At 42.9% G+C, this 22,271-nt stretch overlaps 1 protein-coding gene across 6 annotated transcripts in view; it reads left to right on the plus strand.

The window, feature by feature from the left end:
* frmd4ba (FERM domain containing 4Ba) overlaps positions 1 to 19,466 on the plus strand; it is a 41,942-nt gene extending 22,476 nt beyond the window's left edge. For 2 of the 6 annotated variants that reach the window (XM_056364446.1, XM_056364399.1), the window contains exons 8-24: positions 3,781 to 3,864; positions 4,647 to 4,712; positions 5,234 to 5,291; positions 5,956 to 6,042; positions 11,033 to 11,109; positions 11,669 to 11,807; positions 13,058 to 13,199; positions 13,304 to 13,437; positions 13,521 to 13,637; positions 14,139 to 14,367; positions 14,482 to 14,538; positions 14,642 to 14,777; positions 15,403 to 15,567; positions 15,681 to 16,441; positions 16,551 to 16,683; positions 17,058 to 17,306; positions 18,303 to 19,466. In XM_056364446.1, coding sequence (XP_056220421.1) covers positions 3,781 to 3,864; positions 4,647 to 4,712; positions 5,234 to 5,291; positions 5,956 to 6,042; positions 11,033 to 11,109; positions 11,669 to 11,807; positions 13,058 to 13,199; positions 13,304 to 13,437; positions 13,521 to 13,637; positions 14,139 to 14,367; positions 14,482 to 14,538; positions 14,642 to 14,777; positions 15,403 to 15,567; positions 15,681 to 16,441; positions 16,551 to 16,683; positions 17,058 to 17,306; position 18,303 — 2,635 coding nt within the window. In that variant the 3' untranslated portion in view covers positions 18,304 to 19,466. Of the gene's footprint in view, positions 1 to 3,780; positions 3,865 to 4,646; positions 4,713 to 5,233; positions 5,292 to 5,955; positions 6,043 to 11,032; positions 11,110 to 11,668; positions 11,808 to 13,057; positions 13,200 to 13,303; positions 13,438 to 13,520; positions 13,638 to 14,138; positions 14,368 to 14,481; positions 14,539 to 14,641; positions 14,778 to 15,402; positions 15,568 to 15,680; positions 16,442 to 16,550; positions 16,684 to 17,057; positions 17,307 to 17,671; positions 17,820 to 18,302 lie in introns of those variants that run through there. The other 4 variants (XM_056364417.1, XM_056364408.1, XM_056364426.1 and 1 more) reach the window with 4 other exon arrangements.
* Positions 19,467 to 22,271: the final 2,805 nt, after the last annotated feature.

Raw genomic sequence — 22,271 nt, forward strand, 5'->3', positions numbered from 1 at the left:
AACTGGAGTCTGCAGTTGAATGCACACTCTGCACAATCTACAAAGTGTTTGTTGCCGTACTCGACAAGGAACCAGTGCTCAGTGTAGAGCCAGTTAATGCTCAACTTGACAGGCTCAGATTTTATTTTACAACGGACTTCCCTCAGTTAATGATTCCCTTGATTTTGCTCCTGTGATATTGAACTGAACCCCTGCTGGCTTGCTGCCATCCACATGGTCCAAAGGCTGCCTTTAAAATCAGAACACTTGGTCTTTTGTCATAGAGTTGCCTGTGAAGGCAGACAGGTAGATTAACTGTGTTTACAGGTTAAACAAAAGTCTACAAGAGGCAGTTTTTTTTCACACGTTGTGATTGCATCATCTCCCTTTATAAATGTCACATCACTTGACCGAAACAGCCCATGTAACACTTGTACAAATACATGCACGTAGTGTACACGATTTGGGCAATGACACTGGTGGGAGATTCTGTACTAAACCTCCATAATCTGTTCGCTAGTGGAGATAATGTTTTCACAGTGGGCCTTGCTCTCAGAGGCTTGACCTGCTGATAAGGTATGTTGTTTTTTTGCCAGCCGTAGGAGTGAAGGGCATTGGCTGCCATTAATAAACACTGCTCTGTGAGCGGCTGAGCAGGTTGAAGCAGAACAACCTGTGTGTTGACCCTGTGCTTTGCCTCTAAAGGCCTCTCTATCCATTATGTGAACACAAAGATTTGTGCTCTGTAAGGAGTTGCACATGTATGGTTTGAATGGTGATATATGCAATGCTGAAAATGCAGTTTGACCTCTTGTCAGCCACTGCCTTTGTGCTCTTGCAAAAAAGAAAAACAAAACTTGGCAGCATCTGCTTGTGCTTAATAACTGAGTTGCCATTAAGAACTGTGATTGATCTGATAAATGTTAATTATTATTTATTACAACTTCAGTCCAGATTTATACCTTAGACTTTTGATTTAAAAGTACTTTACCCTGAAGTGTAGTGTGCAGTTTGAACTTTCAGTTCGTGTAGGTGTGGGGATGGGCTGTACTTTGTCCTGACTCTGAAAGCACAATAAAAGACAACTTGCCAACAAATCTGGTAGAATCAGGGAGAATGGGAGTGTGTCCAACTCACGCTGTGTTTTTCTTATTTGCACAGATACTATTTTCCCCTGCTCATTCTGATTATGCTTTCTATTAAGTTGTAAGAGACTTAGAGCATTTGTTTTTTTGCCAATTTACAACAATTATAGGAATATGTTTTTCTTCCTTGGAGGAATGTATATAAAATGGTAAAAGAAAGGTGTTATCCTCAAACTTTTCTTACTTTAGCATAGCACTGGCTCCAATATCTAACATGGTTATTTAACTGGTGCATCCCCCGCTGTCCTGTGGCAGTATTTCTCATTGCTGTCAGTAATGTCCTCTCTCTCTACTTCTTTGAGAGAAATCCCCTCATAAAGCATACAATATAAATGTGTCTGGTCTACACTGTATCAGTAAAGGGCCCTGGAGCAGTGAGATTAGCTGTAGAGGAGTTAGGGAGACCTCCTTCTCCTTAAGAGGGATGAGCCAGACCCACTGTCCAATGGTAGACAACTTGGCGTCAGGAGGATTCACTGCAGTCATGTTATTGTTGTGGTGTGGGCCAACCTCCTGCTGTGCATTGAATTAATGTACCATCAGGTTTCACATTATACTTGTAGTGTGTCTGAATTCCCTTTGCTGTGTTAATATTGCGTTGCATCTTGTTCTTACCATAATGATTCACACGTTATTGCTGTAGCTGCGGGTGTAATCCACAGCTGAGTGTTACAGCTGTTCTTTTGGGGGCTTATACAAGGGATGGGAAGGGAAAACATAGGAAATCATTGAATTGATTGATGTATTTTATTATCACTAACAGTTTTATTAGTAACTTTTTCCTTGTACAATTGTAATCAGCTCCAGTAGTGAACTTAAGACAGTTGTCTGGGCCTCTATATTTGAAGAGCGAGTAATTATAAATTAGTTTTGCATCATCAACAAAATGTCATTTGTGTTCTAATTGTATCCACATGAACAAATATTACACTAGTAGATAGTTTCAGTCCTCAGTTCTATTTGCAGGTGTAGCCTCTAGTTAGTGGTTCATTCACAGCAACAGGCTCTCTCATTGTGCTCCCTTCACAGTCACCACGTCTCAGCCCTGTGGAATAGCTGACACATGAGTTTTATCTCTCCCACTCTGAGTGGGCCGCACTGGGCTGGGCTGTACTGGGTGTAGGAATTGCCTCCACACTGCAGGCTGCAGGGAGATAACAGACGTAGTAATGAATTCCAGATTGCTGACAGGGCAGCACGGCTGTGGAGTAGATCACCCCGACAACACCAGGCCCCAGCTCCCCATAAAATGTATGCCATCAAACACACAGCGAGGTGCCGTGGCAGCAAAACCCAGTCAACCTAGGAGAGTCAGCTACAGGGAAGAGTGATTCAAGTGCCTCTGCCCTTGTAGCGGCTCACCTTTGTTTTTGTTTAGTAAGCTGGTTCACATAACTGGATCATTTTGGTTTTGTCCTACTACGTTAGCAGCTGTTAAATTCCATTAGAGTTAAATTGACGTTCATAAAAGGTCAAATGGGTTTTGACCTAAACTCTTTATTTTCTCAGATTGAGGTTATTGTTAAAGATTTATCTTGTACAGTAGTTGAGAATATTGTAATAGTTTAGTCTGCGCATTGGTCTGACTTACACATATAAAATCTGTCTGAGAGCCTGCTGACCGTTTTCTAACAGCGCCGGAGCTCATACAATGCTTTTCAACACAGGCAGAGCCTGCCAAGTGCTTGTGAATGGCTTTTGTTCAGGTCTCCAGTGGACTGGCCCGCCAACCCAGAGCCCTTTTTGTCCAGCAGAAACTGTAGACCCAGTGCTCGCTCCTACATGATGTTGGAGTGACTCATACTTCACTATCATAGACCTTGACAGTGACGAACACCACAATTTGTCTGTACAGATATCATTGCCGGTTGCTGTGTTTATTATGACACATGAAGCCTGTGATTAACATTTTTGGCAGTTTGACTTTGTGGGTGAGAACTGTACCCGCTGGATGTGCCATGATGTGATCACTGACTGAACTGTGAAGGTCAAAATACTGTAGTTTACCTACAGTACATAGGATAACTGTGAAGTACAGCACTGTTGAGAACCTGCATAAAATGGCTTTGATATTTTTGAAAAGATTTTTTGTCAAGCTACTTAAAAGACTTCCTGTTACTTAAAGGCCCTGCACATGCTTTTATAAATGAAGTCTGGCAAGACATGAGTGAAGCTCAAGTTTAGTCTTGGCAAGCAGTACTACTCATATAGATAAGAAAGTTGAGAAAGTTGAAAATAATATCCTGACACTGCACCTTTTCTAAAGGTTTGCTAACATGAATTATTGCTGCCATGCTTCAAGATAGAAATTCAAACCACACTGTGAAAGCACAAACACGTGGAGAACTCTCTACACATTTTTGGACTTTGGGTTGAGATTCTTGTGTAAACATTTACCTTCAGTTTCTTTATGGTATGAAACCCTCATTTTAAGGTCTTAACAGGATACTTCAGAGTTCTGAATACAGAGATTCTCACATGCAGGAGAGCTGGTAATTAGATATGTCAATCAACAGTGTAATTTTTGTGTTTTGCTGTGTCTTTCCCAGCTCTGAAGAAGAGATGAGTAACTCTGTTCCCCAATCAAAATGGCTCTAGAAAGGACACTGTTATTGTGAATGACTACATTTGTATAAGTATATGATTTTCTTTTCAGTGCTGAGACTGCCAGATCACACCTGAAAGAGCTCCCAGTTCTTCCCACCAGAGTTTTAAGGGAGCACCCATCTCTCAATTACTGGTAAGATATCTGACAAAATGCATTGGGGAGTGGGTCAGTTTTTGGGGATAAAACTCAACCTTACAGATATTCGTGGTTCAAACAACAACACAGTCCTTCCTCTGCGAGATACACTTGCAAATTCACCTATTAAACCGCCTCAGTGGTCAGTAACACCCGGTTGTACATAGCAGTTTCCCCAGAAGAGCAGTTCTAGGCAGTAAGGTGCATGCTGACCTGCCTTGTACTTGGCAGACGGTGTTGCCTCTGATGAGGTGACTAATTCATGCCTGGGTTGTGTTAATTACGTTTGCCCATTAGCCCAGTGAGAGCACAGGGAGGTGCTGACAGCCACTGTCTGAAAGATTGCTGTCTGTCTCTTCACTCCACACTGCTGTTTTTGCTCCTCCACCTTACCCTCCTCTTCTGGTTTAATAATCATCTGAGGCTGCTGCAGCCTCTGAAGCGGCTACATTGAGTTTAATATCCAAATTAAAATTATAGTCTTATGGTGCATGGGTGAGCACATATGCACGCCTGTCTCTTTCTGACTGTTAAGCTGCAGTGAGTTTGCTGTCTCACTATGCTATTAAAAGGGATGATTACAGTGGGAAGTAAATGGGATGCATTTGCAGGAGAGGAGGATGAGAGCCATCATCAGGCCAGTAGGCCGGACTGCATTTTCTGCATGAGCAGACAAAATGTGTGTCAAAGAAAGGGCCCTCTCACAACTATCCCTCTGTGGCTTGAATGTTTAGCACTTGATGGATTATTCATTAAATGTTTTATCTTTCCATTTGCAGTGAGGACAAAGTGACTGAACATTACAAGAAACTGAAGGGACTGACCAGAGGACAAGCCATTGTGCGGTAAGTTATGAAAATAAATCTATATGCATCTGTATGTTTTTTTTTTTTTTTTTTTTTAAATGAACTGTCTCTTTTGCACAACTGCCTTTAATTTCACAATTCTTCTACGTCAGGTCTTCCTCTTTAACCTCATGTGCCTGCACTGTAGTGGCTGTTGTTTTAAGAGGTGGCTGTCACCAAGCCAGAGTGTGTCATTAATTAGAGGAGGTGCTCTTAGAGTAGGCAGCTGGCCAGCCTTGGGAGGATGTCAGTCCTCCACTGTGTTTTTCCCAGGACTGTAACTCAGAGCAACCCTGGGTCATTTACGCTCAGATGATTCGTGCCCTTGAACTGATCAATGGACTCTCCCTCCCTCTGTCACGGCCCTGAAACAAATCGATCAGCTTGCCACTGCAAATGACTGTGGCTTCTCAACGACTGTAGCTTAAATCGCACTCTGTCTGTTGTACAACAACCACCGGTGGACAGTGATGAAGTGTAAGTGGCTGAATTCCTGTTAACCTGTTCCTCTTCCTCTGAAGGTATCTGGCCCTGGTGGAGTCCTTGCCGACATATGGAGTCCATTATTACCCAGTGAAGGTAACAGTGGTGCCCTGAGTCATACAGTAGCTTAACCTTTGATGAATGCAGCATGTCAGCATGCTGTCTGTATTTCTTTTTCTACATGTAGTCAAACACACCACAAAATCTTTATTCACTTAATGTTATAACATTTTGCTTGATGCTTGAATCATGAGACTATTTCCTGTTCCTGTATCTGTCCTGTAGCTAAAGCAACTACACATCTGTGCTAGGAGCACACACACCTATACTCGGTCTGCTTGGTTGGGCTAAGTGAATATGACTGGCTTAGTGTAAAATTAAACCTTAAATAATTAAAAAGAATTGAATCAGGAATCCACTCAATCATTGCTGCACATGGTTAGCTGAGCACAATTCAAGCGATCCCTTCAACTTTCCTGGCTTTTACTTGCGTCTGCTAACTTTCTCTACCAAACCCTGTTAAATCAAGGTGTCTAAGGAGATCAAACAGTGGCGGTAAAATGACTCAGTCAGGCTTACAGAGATTTGAAGGCCTTTAATGTATTTGATCTCTTCTTGTGTTGCGAATGCTGTGAGCCTAATGGGGTAATTGCTTTGGTAACAGGCCTCTGTTTTTTTGTTTTTTTTGTTTTTTTCAAACTCCCACCAATAAAGCTACCTCTAATGAGTGGTGGAATGGTGTGTTTGTGCTTTCATGCAGGACAAGCAAGGAATACCATGGTGGTTGGGAGTCAGCTACAAAGGCATCGGCCAATACGATTTGCAGGATAAGCTGAAACCACGAAAGGTAGGTTGACCTTGTTTTACAGCTGCTCTGTATACCTCAACTGTCTTAGTTTTTATTTGAAATGTTATTTCAAAGCAAATTCACTGCCTGAGACAAATTTTCTTGTCTGTTGTTTTGTTGTGTGTGTGTGTGTGTGTGTGTGTGTGTGTGTGTGTGTGTGTGTGTGTGTGTGTGTGTGTGTGTGTGTGCGCGCGCATGTGTTTATGTGTTCGTGTGTAGTTTTTCCACATCCATGTCAAAGATCTGAGGATACAGGGTTTATTTACTGTACATGTTGTAAAGCCCTCTGGGACTAACGTAGGGCGTGGGCTTTGTAAATAAATTTGACTTGGTTTTCTTACAAAGTGACATTTAATACTCAAACTAAAACTGTTTCTTTCTGAAGTTACTAGTTTTTAACTTTATTGTAGAAGTATTTGTTACTAAGCACTATTGAAACTTAAATCAGCTTTCAGCCCCAGTGCCTCTTGTTAGCTGGTTAATGATCCATTCAAACTGTAAATAGCAGTGATTAAGACCCTGGTTCCCATGCAGGTCAGGAGGAAGAGGAACACAAATGGGGAAAATATTTCGGAGTATGCTGTACGCAGTTAAAGCTGAAGGTGTAAGAGCAAATACAGTAGGGACCAGTATTACCAACAGTAGAATGAATGTCATAAGGATTATAAAACAGTACAACTTATGAAGTTTAAAGGGGAAAATGCTAATAAAAATAGTTACATGATCAGAAAAAAATAGTGTATAGTGTAGAACTGATTACAAAAGCTTATCATTGGGGCAGAATGCTATACAAGTAAATGAAAATACCCTTTCCTGAAAGTCAATTTTTTATGTAGCCCAAGCCTTTAAACAATTAGCATTAATAAAGTAAAAATAATTAAAGTCAGATGCTACTTTTTAGCTTTATAGTGGATGTAAAGGAATTTAACTGGTCTGTAGAGGACCCATCATATACCTGTTATTATATTCTACATGTACAGAAATGGGTGTTTCTCCCCAGCCTCTTTCATTACACTCGTCATAGCTGTTGTTATATGGCAGGAGCCTGTTGACATAGCAGGGTGTGCTGTTACACTGAATACCGAGGCATTAATGGGCACAGCCAAAGTTTGTCTCTCCCCAACACTCCCAGTGGAAGGTGTAATTATGGTGCTCTGTGGGAAGCTGTGGGCTTCTGGGAGTTGGATTGGCACTCTGCCAACCGGGTGGGAGGGTGCTTGTTTGGAGTTGGGGGACAGCAGTGAGGGTGTTGGGGTTCCTGGGAGGGTTCATCAAAACTACACTCTGCCTTCTCCAGCTCCTCCACTCCAGGAGGGGACTGTTACATGGGAGCCTCATGAGTTTCTTGTTGTGGGAAAAAAAACAAAAAAACATTGCCTTTTTAAATGACCTATTTTGTTGCTCTGATAATTAGAAGTGTAGGGCTACTTTCCTTTGGCCTTGAGGGGAGTCCTGTATATCTGGTGAATATTGATAGTGCTTCCTGTCTTAGTTCACAGCCCTTGTATTCAACCCAGCCCATCCCTCCTTGCCCTCTGCCCAGCCCCTGTCAGCATGCTGCATTCATTATGGTAATGTGTGTGTGTGTGTGTGTGTGTGTGTGTGTGTGTGTGTGTGTGTGTGTGTGTGTGTGTGTGTGTGTGTGTGTGTGTGTGTGTGTGTGTGTGTGTGTGTGTGTGTGTGTGTGTGTGTGTGTTTGTGTTTGTGTTTGTGTTTGTGTGTGTGTCTTGGAGGGAGCACAATTGATCAAACAATACAAAATAGTTATCTGTGTAGGGGGCAGGGGGCTGGATTCAAAGTCAGTACTGGTGGGAGGTTTGTTAATATCCTTTAAAGTAGCTACAATAGCTTAACCTCACATTATCTCCTCTGCATGCATGCCAGGTTGATCACTCCATATTGAATATCCTGAAACTCAGAGGCTTGCACTTCCTACTGTGTAGACGTGCCATATTTAATAATGTAAATACCCTGTCATTTCTATTATGACTATTATAATGGAGTGTATGTCTGCAGTCTGTAAATAAAAGGAATAGATTATGTATTCCAAAGATCCAGAGGGGACTAAGGAAATAAGATGCCAAAAGAGAAAAACAATGTTTTATTTAGGAAATAGAGCACTGCAACAGTGTGCTTCCAGGTCATATGATGGGACTGAAGCAGATGGCAAGTCAAGACTTGGTTCTTCTTGAATTAAATCAGAAGTCTCTTCTGTCTCCCTCTCACTGTGTCACTTGGGCTCTCTCCCAGTGGGTAATGGGACACTCTGTAAGGCCACATGCTGGTCCACATATATGATGATCCAGCAGAACCAAAATAAATGTTCAGTTTATTATGGGGGGCAGTGTCAGCGTTGGGGTTTAATGACATGAAAGACCTGAAAGGATTGTGAAGGTTCTTAGTGAAAAAAGAAAGTTAAAAGGGAGTTTAAAAGAAAAGTCAAAAAATCCTCTCCCTGGTCACTTTGCTTTTGATTAAATTCAGACTTTTATGAATCAAAATGGAACACATTTCCTTCCGGTGCCTTCCTGTTAGCTGTTCACAACTTTAAGCAATGTGTCATCTTGTGGAAACGTTTAGTGTTGCCAACCAGCCAGAGCTGCTATGTGACGTTTTGGTGAAGGGTGGGGTGGATCTTTTTCTGTACAGGCGTGTGAGTCAGAGCATTTGACACATTTTCATACATGGATGCTTTTGTGGACTCATGTCTCGGGGGGGGTCCTTTGGTTGTTGGTGTGAGCTGGAAATTAACAGCCTGAACCACAGGCATTTCTGGCATACTTCCAAATGCTTGTAATGAGACATTTAGTAAAAACAAGGGAGATGTAAATACTGAAGATACAGAAAGTTTGTGTATTCACTCAAATCGCGAAGCTAGTGGTTTTAAGAAAATGGTTACTTTTATTTTCTCTATCTTGGAGTTGTATTTTTGAGTCACTGTTTCACAAGTTGCTTGTTTGCAGACTGATTTCTTGGACCGGTTCCTCTTTAAGAGGCATACTTGCAGTCTTGTGATTGTAGAGTTTGAGGTGTGTCACATCCTTGACATATTTTGGCTGTGGCTCCCTCTATTAGTTTCATCCAGCACACCGGTGTGGAGTTTCTCTAATAGGAGACATGATTCAGTGAAAGTGTGTTTATTGTCTCAACCTTTGTTATCTTGTGTTACAATGTAAATGATGCTAAGTGATAGCGACCAAGGGATGTGAATTGGCAAGAGGTTCCCTCCACAATGGGAAGAGGTTTTTGGATGTGTCCTGCTGGCTGGTTCCCTTTGTTCATTAAGTACCACGATCTTTGTTTCACTGGCAGACTAATTCATAGGGAGAGCAGTATTGGCTGGTTTTTAAAATCAAAACTATACATTCAGATGCATTGTTTTAAGGGGCAATAGTAGTATGGTATAGTATTAAATAAAAAAAAAAAACCATACAAAATGACCTAGAAACTCAGGGGTATCATGCTATTTAGTCAAATATAGTACATGAGTATTTTCTGCCTGGTTAGGCGGCCGTGCTATTAATGATTAGACCATAGTGACAGATTCCTGACATGTTTTCCTGGTGAGGGAGATGGTTATAGTGGATTCAGTCACACAGCAGTTCTTTGTGTGCTCTTTATAACATGAAAAGCAGAGAACTTCTCAGCCAGAAGTTGAGTGTGTGTTATGTGTGGGTGACAGGAAGCAGAGCAGAGGTGAAATGTCTTTCAACAAGGAAAAACCTGGCCTAACAAATAGTTGTGTACAACCTGCTCATCTGGTCTGGCTAAAAAGGAAGTGAGCTGTGTGAGCGAGGAAGAGGGAGAGAGCAGTGCAAAGCAATACAAAGCCTTGAAGGCAGTGTGAGGTGTCTGTGATGTCAGAGGAGGGGGTGTGGCTAAAGGGGCGTGGCCTGCTCAGCTGAAACTCTTGCAACACCTATCTGGCTCCCTGAGATCAGACAAGAGAGAGTATTGTTCGAGGAGGCTCTAGCCCTGTGGGAAACTCAGTCAAAGGATTTGATACAAACCCAAGAGAATACAGAAGGGAAACAATAAACCTCCACGGTAAGCCTTTTTATTATGTCTGTTTTAGATATTCAATAGGTTTTTATTTTCCTTATGTGCTCCTCTAAATACTGTCTGGTGTGGTGTTGTACCTGCTGTGCTTTCTGTGTTAGAGGTACAGGTACGTTGTGAAGGAAGATATGTAATGTGCTATAGTTGGTTTTCAGAGTATGAATTATGTTCATGGGAGTGGAGATATATCCGTTTTTTTGTGATTTCTTTGACAAGGTACAGTTTCTCACTAATTTAGGTTGTTGGGCTTCCCATTTAGGGCAGTACTAGGTAAAACGGTTTTCATAAATGACATTAATCTTAGCCAGAGTGATGTGCAGCGTTGGATTTTTCCGAAATGAGAGCAGGGAAGAGTTGTTCTCAGGCAAGTGGCTCCAGATCTGTTTAGTGAGTTTCGTATCATTGGAGCAGATGTTTCATTGTGACACAGGGAAGTTGTGCCGCTGTTTTCCTCCACAGCAGAATGAAATGAGAAGCTGGTTTTCTGCCTGGCACGATTTCACTCCCTGCAGTTGCAGCAGCATTATAATTGCTCCTGTGTAAGCCTGAACTTACACCTGACTGGCCGGCCTTTTGAGCACCGCTCACTGCTCCAGCTGTTATATTGTTTCTGCTAATGTTGTAAGTCGACTACAAAAAGCTGTACTTAAAGGCAAAAACAAAGTCAGTGTTTTTAATACCTGCCTGCCTGTTCTGTATTCTTTTTGAGAGATTGATCTCCCTCGTATGGGAGGCTTCTAGCTTTTCCAAGCAAATTGTTACAAATGTGTGTTTTACAGCTTTTGTGTATCAAATGACTTGTCTGTTTATGCACTGTAAATCCACATTTCAGTCAATAGTCCTGTGTTGGCTTGTGTACTCAGCAGTGTGTAATGTCTCTCTCCCCCTCCCTTCCCTCCCTTTCTGCAAAACTGTCTCTTTTGCTCTGCAGTTGTTTCAGTGGAAACAGTTGGAGAACTTGTATTTCCGCGAGAAGAAATTTGCAGTGGAAGTGAATGACCCGCACAGGTCAGAGAAGGCAAACCACTTTATTTATCTTAACTGATTTTCATAGGTACTTTTCCTGTTTTTGAAGTGTTCCCATTTTAGCTGCTGCTCCCTTGCTACTGATGTCCTTATCCTGCAACTTGCACACTGTGAAGGGCATCTGCAGCCTGTGGCCCATTTAGGACACCGTGTTAATGGCTGTAACCTGTCTGTTAAATGAGGGCTTTCCTACTGTTCAAGGGCCTCTTTATGATTCTATGGCTGTTATAAGACCTCTGCTCTTCTCACAGCTTTAATGTGGCTCTTTTAGCCCCCAACGCTGTTATTAAATCCCACTGTCTGTCTCAAAATGAGTTTGCTGCTTCTCTCCACTTCAGTAAATTACTACACAAACTGCCACAAGTTTAAGTGGAAAAAGATCTTATTAGAATTCTTTTCTAATCTTTGCTTGCTATTTTATTTAATCTAAATGAAAACCTTGTTTATCTGCCATCAACTCTGCAGTTTTTCATATGGAGCAAACAGATTTCCTTCTTAGATCAGCAGACGTACTGAATGTCTGTCTTATTGTCTCCGACAGTAGAATAGTGACCAAGCGAACTTTTGGACAGGCTGGCCTGGTTATTCACACATGGTATGCCAGCCACTCTCTGATTAAAACCATCTGGGCGATGGCCATCAGTCAGCACCAGTTCTACCTGGACAGAAAGCAAAGCAAAGTAAGTCTCTGCTTTCTTGTTTTATATTGTTCACATTTTTCTGTTACTGTCTAATACTCCTTTTACAATGATGCTTGACCTTTGTAGAGAGCTCGCCTTGTGTCAAGTGACCCACCTACAGATCAGGGTCAGTGTGTGGAAGTGTGTGAGTTTGTGGAAGAGCAAATGATTTGCTGGTACATGCAGTGTGTTTTGTGTTCTCCACTGATCAGTTTTTCATTTTACAAAGTTAATTTGGGGTGATAACATTTATTATCATCAAATTAACTTGAGTGTGAGCTTTGGTGTTGGCCTGTTGTCACCAGGCTGTAAAACAACAGATTGAAACACACTGAGCTCGTGTCACAGCCTGGTGTAACAGTGACTGTTCATCATGTGATGCATTGCCTGATCCGTGTCCCATGCCTGTGACTTGTGTAAATAGCTTGACAAAGCGATATGACGGGTTTACAGCTTTAATATAAATGCGTCCAGTGTAGGTCAGTTTCATGTTGAGTTATAAGGTCCTTGGTTTAACAGAAATAGAATTGTTTTTATCTGTTGGGAGTAGAGGAGGTTAGGTAGTTAAAACAGAAAATGCAAAAGAGCTTATAATTGCTCTGAGGGAAAGATTTTTATCACCGATAAAGTATTCAGAATGATATAGTCACAATAGTGCCTATTTTTCTGCCTATTTTTGCCTTGTCTGGGATTTATAATTAAATATTCTCAACTCAGTGAACTATAATGTGCCATATAAAATGAAATTTTAAGTGTTTAGTTTGGAAAGGATACATCTGTTTTATGACCGCGCAGTTGAGAATAAATGGGAAAAGGCACGGTGTGTTCACAGCCTAGGTCCCTGTGCGAGTATTAAAACTTGCTCCAATGCCCTGAAGACGCTTAGTGCTTAATGCATTTGTGTTTATGATGCATATTTGCTGAACACCGGAGCTGTTATAAAGTATTAGTGGTGTGTGATGTGGGTTTCGTGGTGGAGATGGATGAGTGTGTGGCTGCAGTCAAATGAGGTTATTCAGCCTCTGTCTTCCTCAAAGGCAGATGGTGTGTCAGTGTTCATCCAGGAATAGAGCCCACACTGATTGATGAGAGAGCAGTGCGCTTGGAGTACCAAGCATGCAAATGGAGCCGCCACTTTCGCAGTGCGCTATCATTAAAATGAAATACTCACCATCCTTCCTACACCACTCTTCTCCCTCCTCCTCTTCCCCGTTTTTCTTCTCCTAACTGTCTCTTTCCCTCCTCTGTAGTCGAAGATGACCACAACCAGGAGTTCAGGAGACATCGCCACGGACCTTACAGTGATCTGCGCCCCGCGGATCAGTAAACTTTCCAGCATTGAGAGCAAAGACCAGCTTATCATGGCCAGCAATGGAAGCCTCATCTCAGCCGGTAAACAGAGAGTTAATCAGCTAATGGCTTCTGTTCCACATGAGACTGATGAATGATGATTTATGGCTATGATTTGAAGTTAATCAGTCGTGTGCTTATTCCAGGTTCTGCTGAGTCTGAAGTCAGCGAGGAGCAGAAGAAAGAGAAGATCACCGAGTTAAAAAAGAAAGAAAAGGACCTTCAAGACACACTGACACAGAAACTTGAGGAACTGAAAAAGATCTGCATGAGAGAAGCTGTGAGTGTCTCTTTCCTGTTGTTTTACATTGACGTGTCAAGTGTCCAAACTCTCAACTGACTGGTAGTTGTTCTTATTTGCAGGAGCTTACAGGCAGATTACCTCAAGAGTATCCCTTGGCCACAGGTGAGAAGGCTCCCCAAGTTCGTCGCCGTGTTGGGACGGCCTTCAAGTTGGATGACCTTTTCCCCTATGATGAGGTTAGCTATACTAACTACTATATTGTTGTTGGGTTTTTTTTTGCATTGTGATGCATTTGTATGTTTGTTTACCTGGAGATCATTCAGATTATTTGACTTTTGAAATGAGGATAACATGTGTTTTCAGGCTTACATTGCATGTTCTGAATGAAATCTTTGTTTTAAGTTGTAGCTGGTTTCCATCTATGAGTCAATGTGGATGTGGAAAATGAATATGAATGAGAATATGAAAATGTGAGCACATTGAAAACAAATTATGTTTTTAGATAAATTCAATATTGTGTCTTTTAACATGCAAATGTTTGAAGTCTGTTTCTTTGTTCAGAGGACTGCCATTGACAGTCTCTGCTGTATTTTAGGGAAATTCCCTGTTAACGCTCTGTGTGTGTGTGTGTGTGTCTGTCTGTGTGTGTGTGTGTCTGTGTGTGTCTGTGTGTGTGTGTCTGTGTGTGTCTGTGTGTGCCTGTGTGTGTCTGTGTGTGTCCGTGTCCACCCCAACAGGACCCACATCTGAGGAATCTGGAGAGCATGTTTGCCTTACAGCAGAAAATTGTGGAAGCAGCCATCAAGTTAGCCGGTGAGGGCGACCTCTGCAAGACAGTTAAGAAGAAGAGGAGAAACAACTTTCTGGACGCAAAGAGGAAGCTGGAGGACATTGAGAGGGAGATCAACGCCTACAGGATCAGGAAGGGAAAGAAGCCCACCCAGAGAGCTTCACTTATCTTAGCAGGTACACACAGTCATCACAAACAACTACAAATTCATTAACAAGTGGTAACTGATTCAAAATATTGTCACTTTCTATGAGAAGAACCATCATCACCATTTCTGTCTTCTGTTATAGATGATGTTAACCCTTCAGACCTTAGTTCTCTATCTGACAGCCTCACTCTGGATGATGGTGAGTGTCCGGGCATAATAATGCTCAGTGTGCACATGTCTACACCCTCCTCTCCCCTATTTTCCATTATAGTTTTTACTCAAGTTATGCTTTTATTTCTCAGATGATGAGCTTGGTTCCCAGAGGCAGCGTTCCAGATCGGTGCAATATTCCCCAAGACCCCACCATGCAGAAACTCTGGACATCCACTACAGCAAAGACAGACGGGCCTCTGCCAATGACCAGCATGCAGACAGCAGGTATACAGCTAGCACTGAACCCAATGGAGCATGTTCATTTTTTTTTAACTTTTGCTGTGTGTATGAAGCCCTAAGCATGGAGCTAGTACAGACCTGTAGAGCCGATCCAGAGCTACATTCCTGCCAGTCACCTCCTCCCTCTTTCTTCTCCCTCTCCAACAATCTCCTTCTTATCAGCCGAAATGCACTGACTTTAAAAATAGATGGAAAAGAACATGTCGCTGCCTGTGAAGGAGCAAACAACAATTCCAAGTTGAGAGGGGAGAGGAAAAGGGAAACAGGAAGTGGCTCTGGAAACTTAGTTTAAATGGCAGCTACTACACAACTGTTTACAGAATGATACAGGTGATGTGTTGCCCTCAGCTTCAGAGATTTAAGATCATTTTGAACAAAGCTTGCTGTTGCATGAAAAGAAAGATCAATGACTATGAAATTACAGTCATTCAGGTGTGAGTGATGACTAAAGTGCAGCATTCAAGCACACGCAAGGTGTTTTTTTTTTTTTTTTTTTTCTCCCTCAGTTTTGAGAGCAAGTTGAGCGAAGTTAGAGGTGTTTATCTTGATTAAAAAGCTCTGGCCTGAAGAGGCAAATGCCCTGAAAACATTGTTCTTATCTGCTTTCCAGATTAAATTACGGCCAAGTCCAGGAATCGCTCCACCACAGTCACCGTGATGCCTTATCAAGCCACAGCAGCCCGTTTAAACCGGCTTCCAGACAGCCACGTGATGCCCGCAGCATGCCCCCCACCCCCCTCCTCACTCGCAATGCCTACAGCAGCACCCAGCTCAGGTAAGGCCTCAGAGATGCCCTTCTTTTTTTTTTTCTCTTGAATATTTCCTTCATCAACAGCTCTTGTTTTTTTGATGTATGTGTGAGTGAGAACATGTGTTTTCTAATTGTAGATCAGAAGATGCTCCACAACATTTCCGTCAGCGCAGTGGGAGTCTGGAGTCCCAATCTCAGTTCCTGACAGATGCCGAACCTCCTGCACAAGCGTTCACCTTTTCACCAGCGCGACGTAGCAACAGCACTGAGGTCCTCGACGACGGTTCCTCCTACACAAGTCAGTCCAGTGTGGAGTACAGTGTTCCCGGTAACCACACCCACAGGCGCAGAGCTCGCGGTCGCCACAGAAAAGACTTGTACGCCAACACAGGCAGCATGCCCAACCTGGCTCAGGCAGACGCTCGCTGCTACGCTTTCCAGCCTCGGTCCCGGCCCACCACAACAGCCTATTATGTCACAGGCTATCCCAGCTACGCAGACCCAGAGCCTTACTCCAATGGAGTCTACATGTACGACAACGAGATGGAGGGACACTATACCGTCAATCCCTCCTACCAACCTGCTCCAGCATCTTATCACAGCCACGACATGCACAGTCATTACGGTAACGATGAAATGGACTGCATGGCCCAGAACCCATACGCCACGTTGCGGCCACCCAGGAACCGCCAGGTGCCCCGCAGCAACGAACAGGTCAGCAAGAACATCCAAAAGGCTTTGGTGGCTGAACACTTGAGAGGATGGTACCATCGCAACGCTCCACACAAACAAGCTGCGTACAACTACGACTACGACAGAGGTTCCCAGCAGAGCCTGGGTTATCAGACCATGCCTACACCCTACAGCCACAACAACAGGAACATCTCTTACTCATCAGGTCAGACCACTACACCCTGTATAACACAATCTCTGGTTTATTATATTGCTGACCCTAGTTTCACATGTTGGTGGGTCATGACTAACTTGTACCATTGTTTTTTCTCCAGTGTCTTCAGTGTCCTCCACTGGAAACTGGCACAACCACATGAGTGGTGGTATGTTGGAATATGACATGCCTGTGCATGCGCCGCCGTCCTACTCTTACAGCACAGCCCCCTATAGCCACTCCGCCCACAGCAGGTGAGAAAAAAAAACTTGGCCTCAACTCAGCTCCTTATCCAATAAGCCACTCCCTGATCCTCCTTATCCCTAGAGCTAAGTGCTAGTGTTTAATTACCTGGAATGGATGGCTACAGAAAATATAAGCTGCTCTTTGGTTTTGTTATCCCTTACGCACAACACTTCTGTGGAGTAATGTGTAGCCAGTTCTACATTTTCTTTAACTTCACTTTTAAGTTATGAAACCACAATCCACAAATATGTATCTATTTAACGTGACAGCCTGGTTTACTAGTAGGATTATAGGATCTGAGCAGCCAGCAGTCACTTCTTCCTCAGAGCTTAAGAATGGTTCTCTCCTCCTTAACTGTCCACCGGCCCCTGCTTTCTTATAGATATGGCGCCTCCCAGCTTTTAAAGGGCTCCTGGCACAGCCCTGATGGCCAGAGGCGTTGTGCCTTTTTCCCTGCTAGTTCTTCCTCCTCAGCTTCCTCCTCCACCTCCTCCCTGCTCCCCTCCTCCTTTCCCTCCTCCTCCTACTCCCCTGGCTGTCGGGTCAGACAGGTGGCCTCCAGCCCTGCGCAGCCACAATCCTCCAGAGGGCAAAGGCTCAATAAGGTGTCCTTTGCTAAAGGTAGCTCATAGTAAGTAAACAGCGACAGCTGGAGCCTGTGCGTTTGCTTTTTTGCAGTTTGTTCGCAGTGTGACTCCATAGTCTGCTTGTTGATGTTTTGAATTGAACTTTGCATTTTTGAGATGTTTTACTGATTGTCAGTTGTCATGTATGATACAGTAACTGCATGGCTTCTTTAAAAAACATGCCTGCCCTACTTCCTCTTCCGGCAAGCATATTGCCATCCAGTGGTCACATTTCTCTGCAGTGTGCCTTTGCTGCTCAGTTTTTTTAGTTTATTTTTACTATGCTGTTTGCTTTCTTCCTGGCCCATGCAGAGGCTCCCTGCCCATGTGCTGTCATTCACCCTTGACCTTTGCCCCCTCTCATGTGCAGATGTCCCCCAGAGTTTGAGTGGCGGAGCTGTGATAGGATGGCGTGCCCTGCGGGGCCTTTAGAGAGGTTTGGTGCTGTTGCCTATGCTACTGACCAGGAAAATTAACCCCTTCCCCCCAATAATCAAAGTCACAGCACAGAAGAAAGGGTGAGACCAGAATGTAAAACTACCCCACATGGTTATCATGGTGATGGTGATGTGTCTTCTTATATTCGTGGCAGGGACTGACAGAAAGCTCCAAATCATTTTATTTGAATCTTTCTGATTTTTGCTGATTTCTCGGGTGTCTTGTGGTGGTGGGAGAGCACTTGTGTGGCAGAGGGAAAATGTGACCCCTGAACATTGTTGCATTTGAAGGCTATGCATCTGTCTGTGTGCATCTGCTGTTTTGTTGGGCGAGAATGTTTGACCCTGGGTTTGAACATTAACATGCCTGAAAGACATGCTGTTTGTTGTTCATGTATTTTTTTTTTTTTACAATTTTACTTTTAATTTAGCTCCTGATCTTGGCTCATAGTTGGATTATCGCAGCCCAGGGTTAATTCATTCTAAACTCTTGGTTAATCAGTCACAAGCTACGTTCAGTTTGCCACCTGTCTAATGTGTTTTACTCTTGTGTGTTTATTACAGATCCTACATAGATGTCAGCAACCAAATGCACACTAACATGGACCCAGAAGAGCAGATTTGCTGGCACGAAGACTCAAAACCGGGAACAATAGTGTAGTTGCCTATCTGTCATTGAATCGAATTTTTCACCTTGACAAGTTGTCATTGTGCCTTAGACTGCACTTCCCTGTTTTTCTGTAAAGGGGATCCAAAGAATGAAGGAACTTAATGTGGAATTCAGTTTGTAAAAGAAATGAAGTCTACTTATCTTCTGTTGTCATGAACGCAATTGCCAGACTGACCCACATGTTTTTGTTGAAATCATAACAAAACCCCAAGGGAGCGTCTATGTGTGTGGATTGGGAGTGTTTGTGGTGATGGCACTTGTGCACTGAAACTATACCAGGACCTGCTGTGGACTGTGTGGTATAGCCAAAGGGAATGTGGATTAAACAGCTCCAGTGTTTCTCCGTAGAGATGCCAACTTCACAAACCTAGGACTAGGACTGTCTCTGGAAGAGGATACTGAGCCGTAACGAACAACAAGAATGACTCATTCTGCTCTGCTACTTACACACACGTATGAACACTGTAAACATGAAGGATCAGATAAGGATGGATAAGGACTTTATTGAAATGAAGGATTGAACTCATTAAGAGTGAGTCAAAAAGAGACGCCTACTTCCTGGAACGTTCCAGTCACCAGATCCAGTTTTGTCAAACTGTTACCTGTAACTCTTGTCATTTACAAAGTATTCAGTTTATCTCACCGTCAGTACTTACAGTAAAATTGAGCCAAATACTTCTACATCACACCATTTGAGTATTACCCCAAGTCACCATCTTTGATATTACTGCCACATCTGATCAGTCACTGCAGGAGGACAGAAAATCAAGTTTTTGTTGATTTTTTATTTTTTTTATTTTAACATGGGTATTTCATCCATGCTGGAGATCATGGACTGGTGCTCCCAATTTCTCTCAGAGAATGAAGCTGTATGTAAATGTTATTGTAAATACACTGGTTCTGTCTTTTTTTCTTTCTTTTTTTTTTTTTTTTTTAGAGCATTTTTATGTATTTGAAAAGCATGTAATATATAGTAAACAACTGTTGTTAAGCTGGTTCTTAGTCATTTATATAATTGCGTTTTTGTTTGAATTAAAAAAAAAAATCAGCATTTGAAACATTAGTGTGGTTTATTAAGGACATCTACATATACTTTCAAACTTATAAATACAGCCAAAGGAAAGAAAATCTCATCCCTCTCAGTGCAGGAAAACAGGATTTAAATCCAAATCCCTTAAATTAAGTAACTGAACGTCTGTTGAGCCAGTTCAATTAATGAAATGGGGTTTGAAGAAACCCATTTTCTACCTAAAGTCTCCTTTAGGTTCTGTAGCCATATTGAAGAACACACTGTGCCACTGTGGCTTAGGATGGTGGTCTTGGACAACCGCAACCCATAAATGCATTCTCCACATATAAACGGTTTAGAAACTGCTTATCTGGTGTACATTCAAGGATGCAGCTTAGAGTTAGAAAGATAACAGTGGAGTGCTGGATGAAGTGCAGTTTTTTCTTTCTTTTTCGAGCCTTTAAGAATGAACACAGAGCTGCAATCAGTCATGATGATAGCTAATTATGAATAAATGATGTTTTTAGAAAAGCTCTCTTGCTGCAGAGCTCTGTCAGTCTGCAATATTTTCTCACCGCCTTGCTGTGCTGCCAGGCTGGTTTTTTTGTGTCCTTAAGCCATAAACCGACCAAACCAGTCTTTAAAAGCTGTCACACCCTCTATGGGCTAAAACCTCGTCTTCTGTCCTCCCTGTGAATGACAAGCCAGTGTTTATAGCACCAAACCCTCCCTGCATGCATCCATGCAATAGAAGTCTGCTCTACACATGTACTGCACCTCTTCCTCCACCTCCCCACCCCCCTACACAGATTACGCTATAACCCTTCACCTCATTTCCCTCCCTTCCTTCCCCACATTTTCTACCTCTACAAGTGTATCCTGCCATTGGTGGCCTCCTTAGGAAGGCCACAGTTGAGCAGCTCTACTTGCTTGCAGTGCTCAGTGTTATGCTTCTTGAGCGAGCTCAGAGGAGGTCTCAGACACTTCCAGCTTCTCGGATTTACCCGAGGCAGTGAGAGGGGCGGGAGTGTTTTGCATCCAGCTGTCTCCCTCTGTCTCTGTTCCTCTGCTGCCTCACACCAGCTGCAGCCAGACATCAGGGGAGGCTGTTCCAGCTGACACTCGACTACATAAACAATGAGCTCCAATGTACTTTCCTCTCATCCAACTACAGACGAAACTCCTCTAATGCGGAAAGCAGATTTGCTGTTACAGATCAATGTCTGGAACACGCACATATCAAAAACTATCAAGAACCGAAAGCCGGCATCAAATGTCTTTATCAGAATTGCGGTACTATGTCCTTTGATCAGATGGTTCCTAATTTAAAGCTTCAATATTTTCATATGAACATTGTGCAGTTTAGGGATTTTCAGCTCATTGTTTCGGTATTACACCCACCAACTTTAATGTTTGGTTCCGCTGATCAAAACGATGAACCCCCATTTTTAGTGTGGCCAGCTGTTTTCAGCAAAAAAGCCTCTGACAGGCCGACTATACTGCCTGCGTGTCCAGCACCAAACAGAAGACAGACAAAGTTAGCAACCACTTCGTACACTGTGTAGCATGAAAATGAGCATGAATATTGGATGTGTGTTGGTCTGTATCTGCTGGATGTGTAAAGGATGTGTAAAGAGACATGGTAGGCTAACCACCTTGACTTTATAAGGTGATGTTTATTTTGTGTTCACAGCTTATTTTGTTTTGCCTTGGTAGCTAAAAAAAAGGCATTTTAACATTTCTCATAGTAAGGTATTGAAAAAAAGTATACCATGGGCCTTGGTACAGAATCATAGGTATCAAATTGGTGCTTGTAGATAGACAGATACTTTTTTTGTCGAAAATATTTTGAGCTCATACAATAGGTGTGACAAATGACCAACTAAACCCGGCCATATAGTTAAGTCAAACTCAGATTAAAGTGAGTGTAAATCTTCCCCAGGATCAGCACATTGTACCTTGATCCAGAGAGTAATGGCTCTGACGAGTTATGAAGGGTGAATAGTTGGATTAGCTGACCGGGCACGTACACTGAGGCCTCCTTCATCAGCTAGTATGGATGACCTTCCATCAAGGAGGCAGAAAAAAGCAGTGTGGGTGTATGGGAAGCTCACGAGGATACGGCAGACTGCAAAGGTCACAGCGGGTCATCACTAACGTGTCACATGATCAGCTGTAGTGTAGGTCCTAGCAGCCGGATCTGCTGAATGACAGTCTGTTTGAGTTATGAGGCTGGCTAACCAGCTTAGCCGGCCAAAAGCCAAAGCCTCTCATGCGAGCTGAGGGGAAGGGGTGGCGATGGGAGGGTCAACCCGAAGGCAGCGTGCTATCAAAGTGTGCCTGTCCCAACAGAATTAAGTGTTGTATGATGCTACATTATTCCGTCACATGACTTTGTGTTGTGGAAACTAGACAACAGGCAGATGTTGCAAGTCAAAAGCTTGCACAAGGAGGACAGTGTTGTGACTCAGCATCTGCAGCCAAAACAGTATACACAGGTTTGTTTTCATGTCGCATCCACTGACTTCTGTTGCCTCACTGAAGACTACCTTTGGACACAATTATGGTTGTTTCAAAATGACAAGTTAGTCAAGTGCTCCTGATTCATTCAAAAAGTGTTGTTTTGTACTTGTGTAGCAGCGCTTCCTCTCCTGGATTACACGTCTGTTGAGGAGAAAACACCAAAGACACACACCTGTTGGGTGAGCAGCAGCAGCACACGTGTTGGTGAGGTTCCTTACAGCAGCTGCAGAAGCAAGAACAAGGACCTCGCCTGTGCCCTCGCCTCACAGACATGACTGTACTTGAGTTTATTGCTATCGGTGCTTGTGTTCACTTCCCCAAGTTTCACAAT

This window comes from Seriola aureovittata, chromosome 2 (genome assembly GCF_021018895.1).
Source record: "Seriola aureovittata isolate HTS-2021-v1 ecotype China chromosome 2, ASM2101889v1, whole genome shotgun sequence".
Taxonomy (NCBI): domain Eukaryota; kingdom Metazoa; phylum Chordata; class Actinopteri; order Carangiformes; family Carangidae; genus Seriola; species Seriola aureovittata.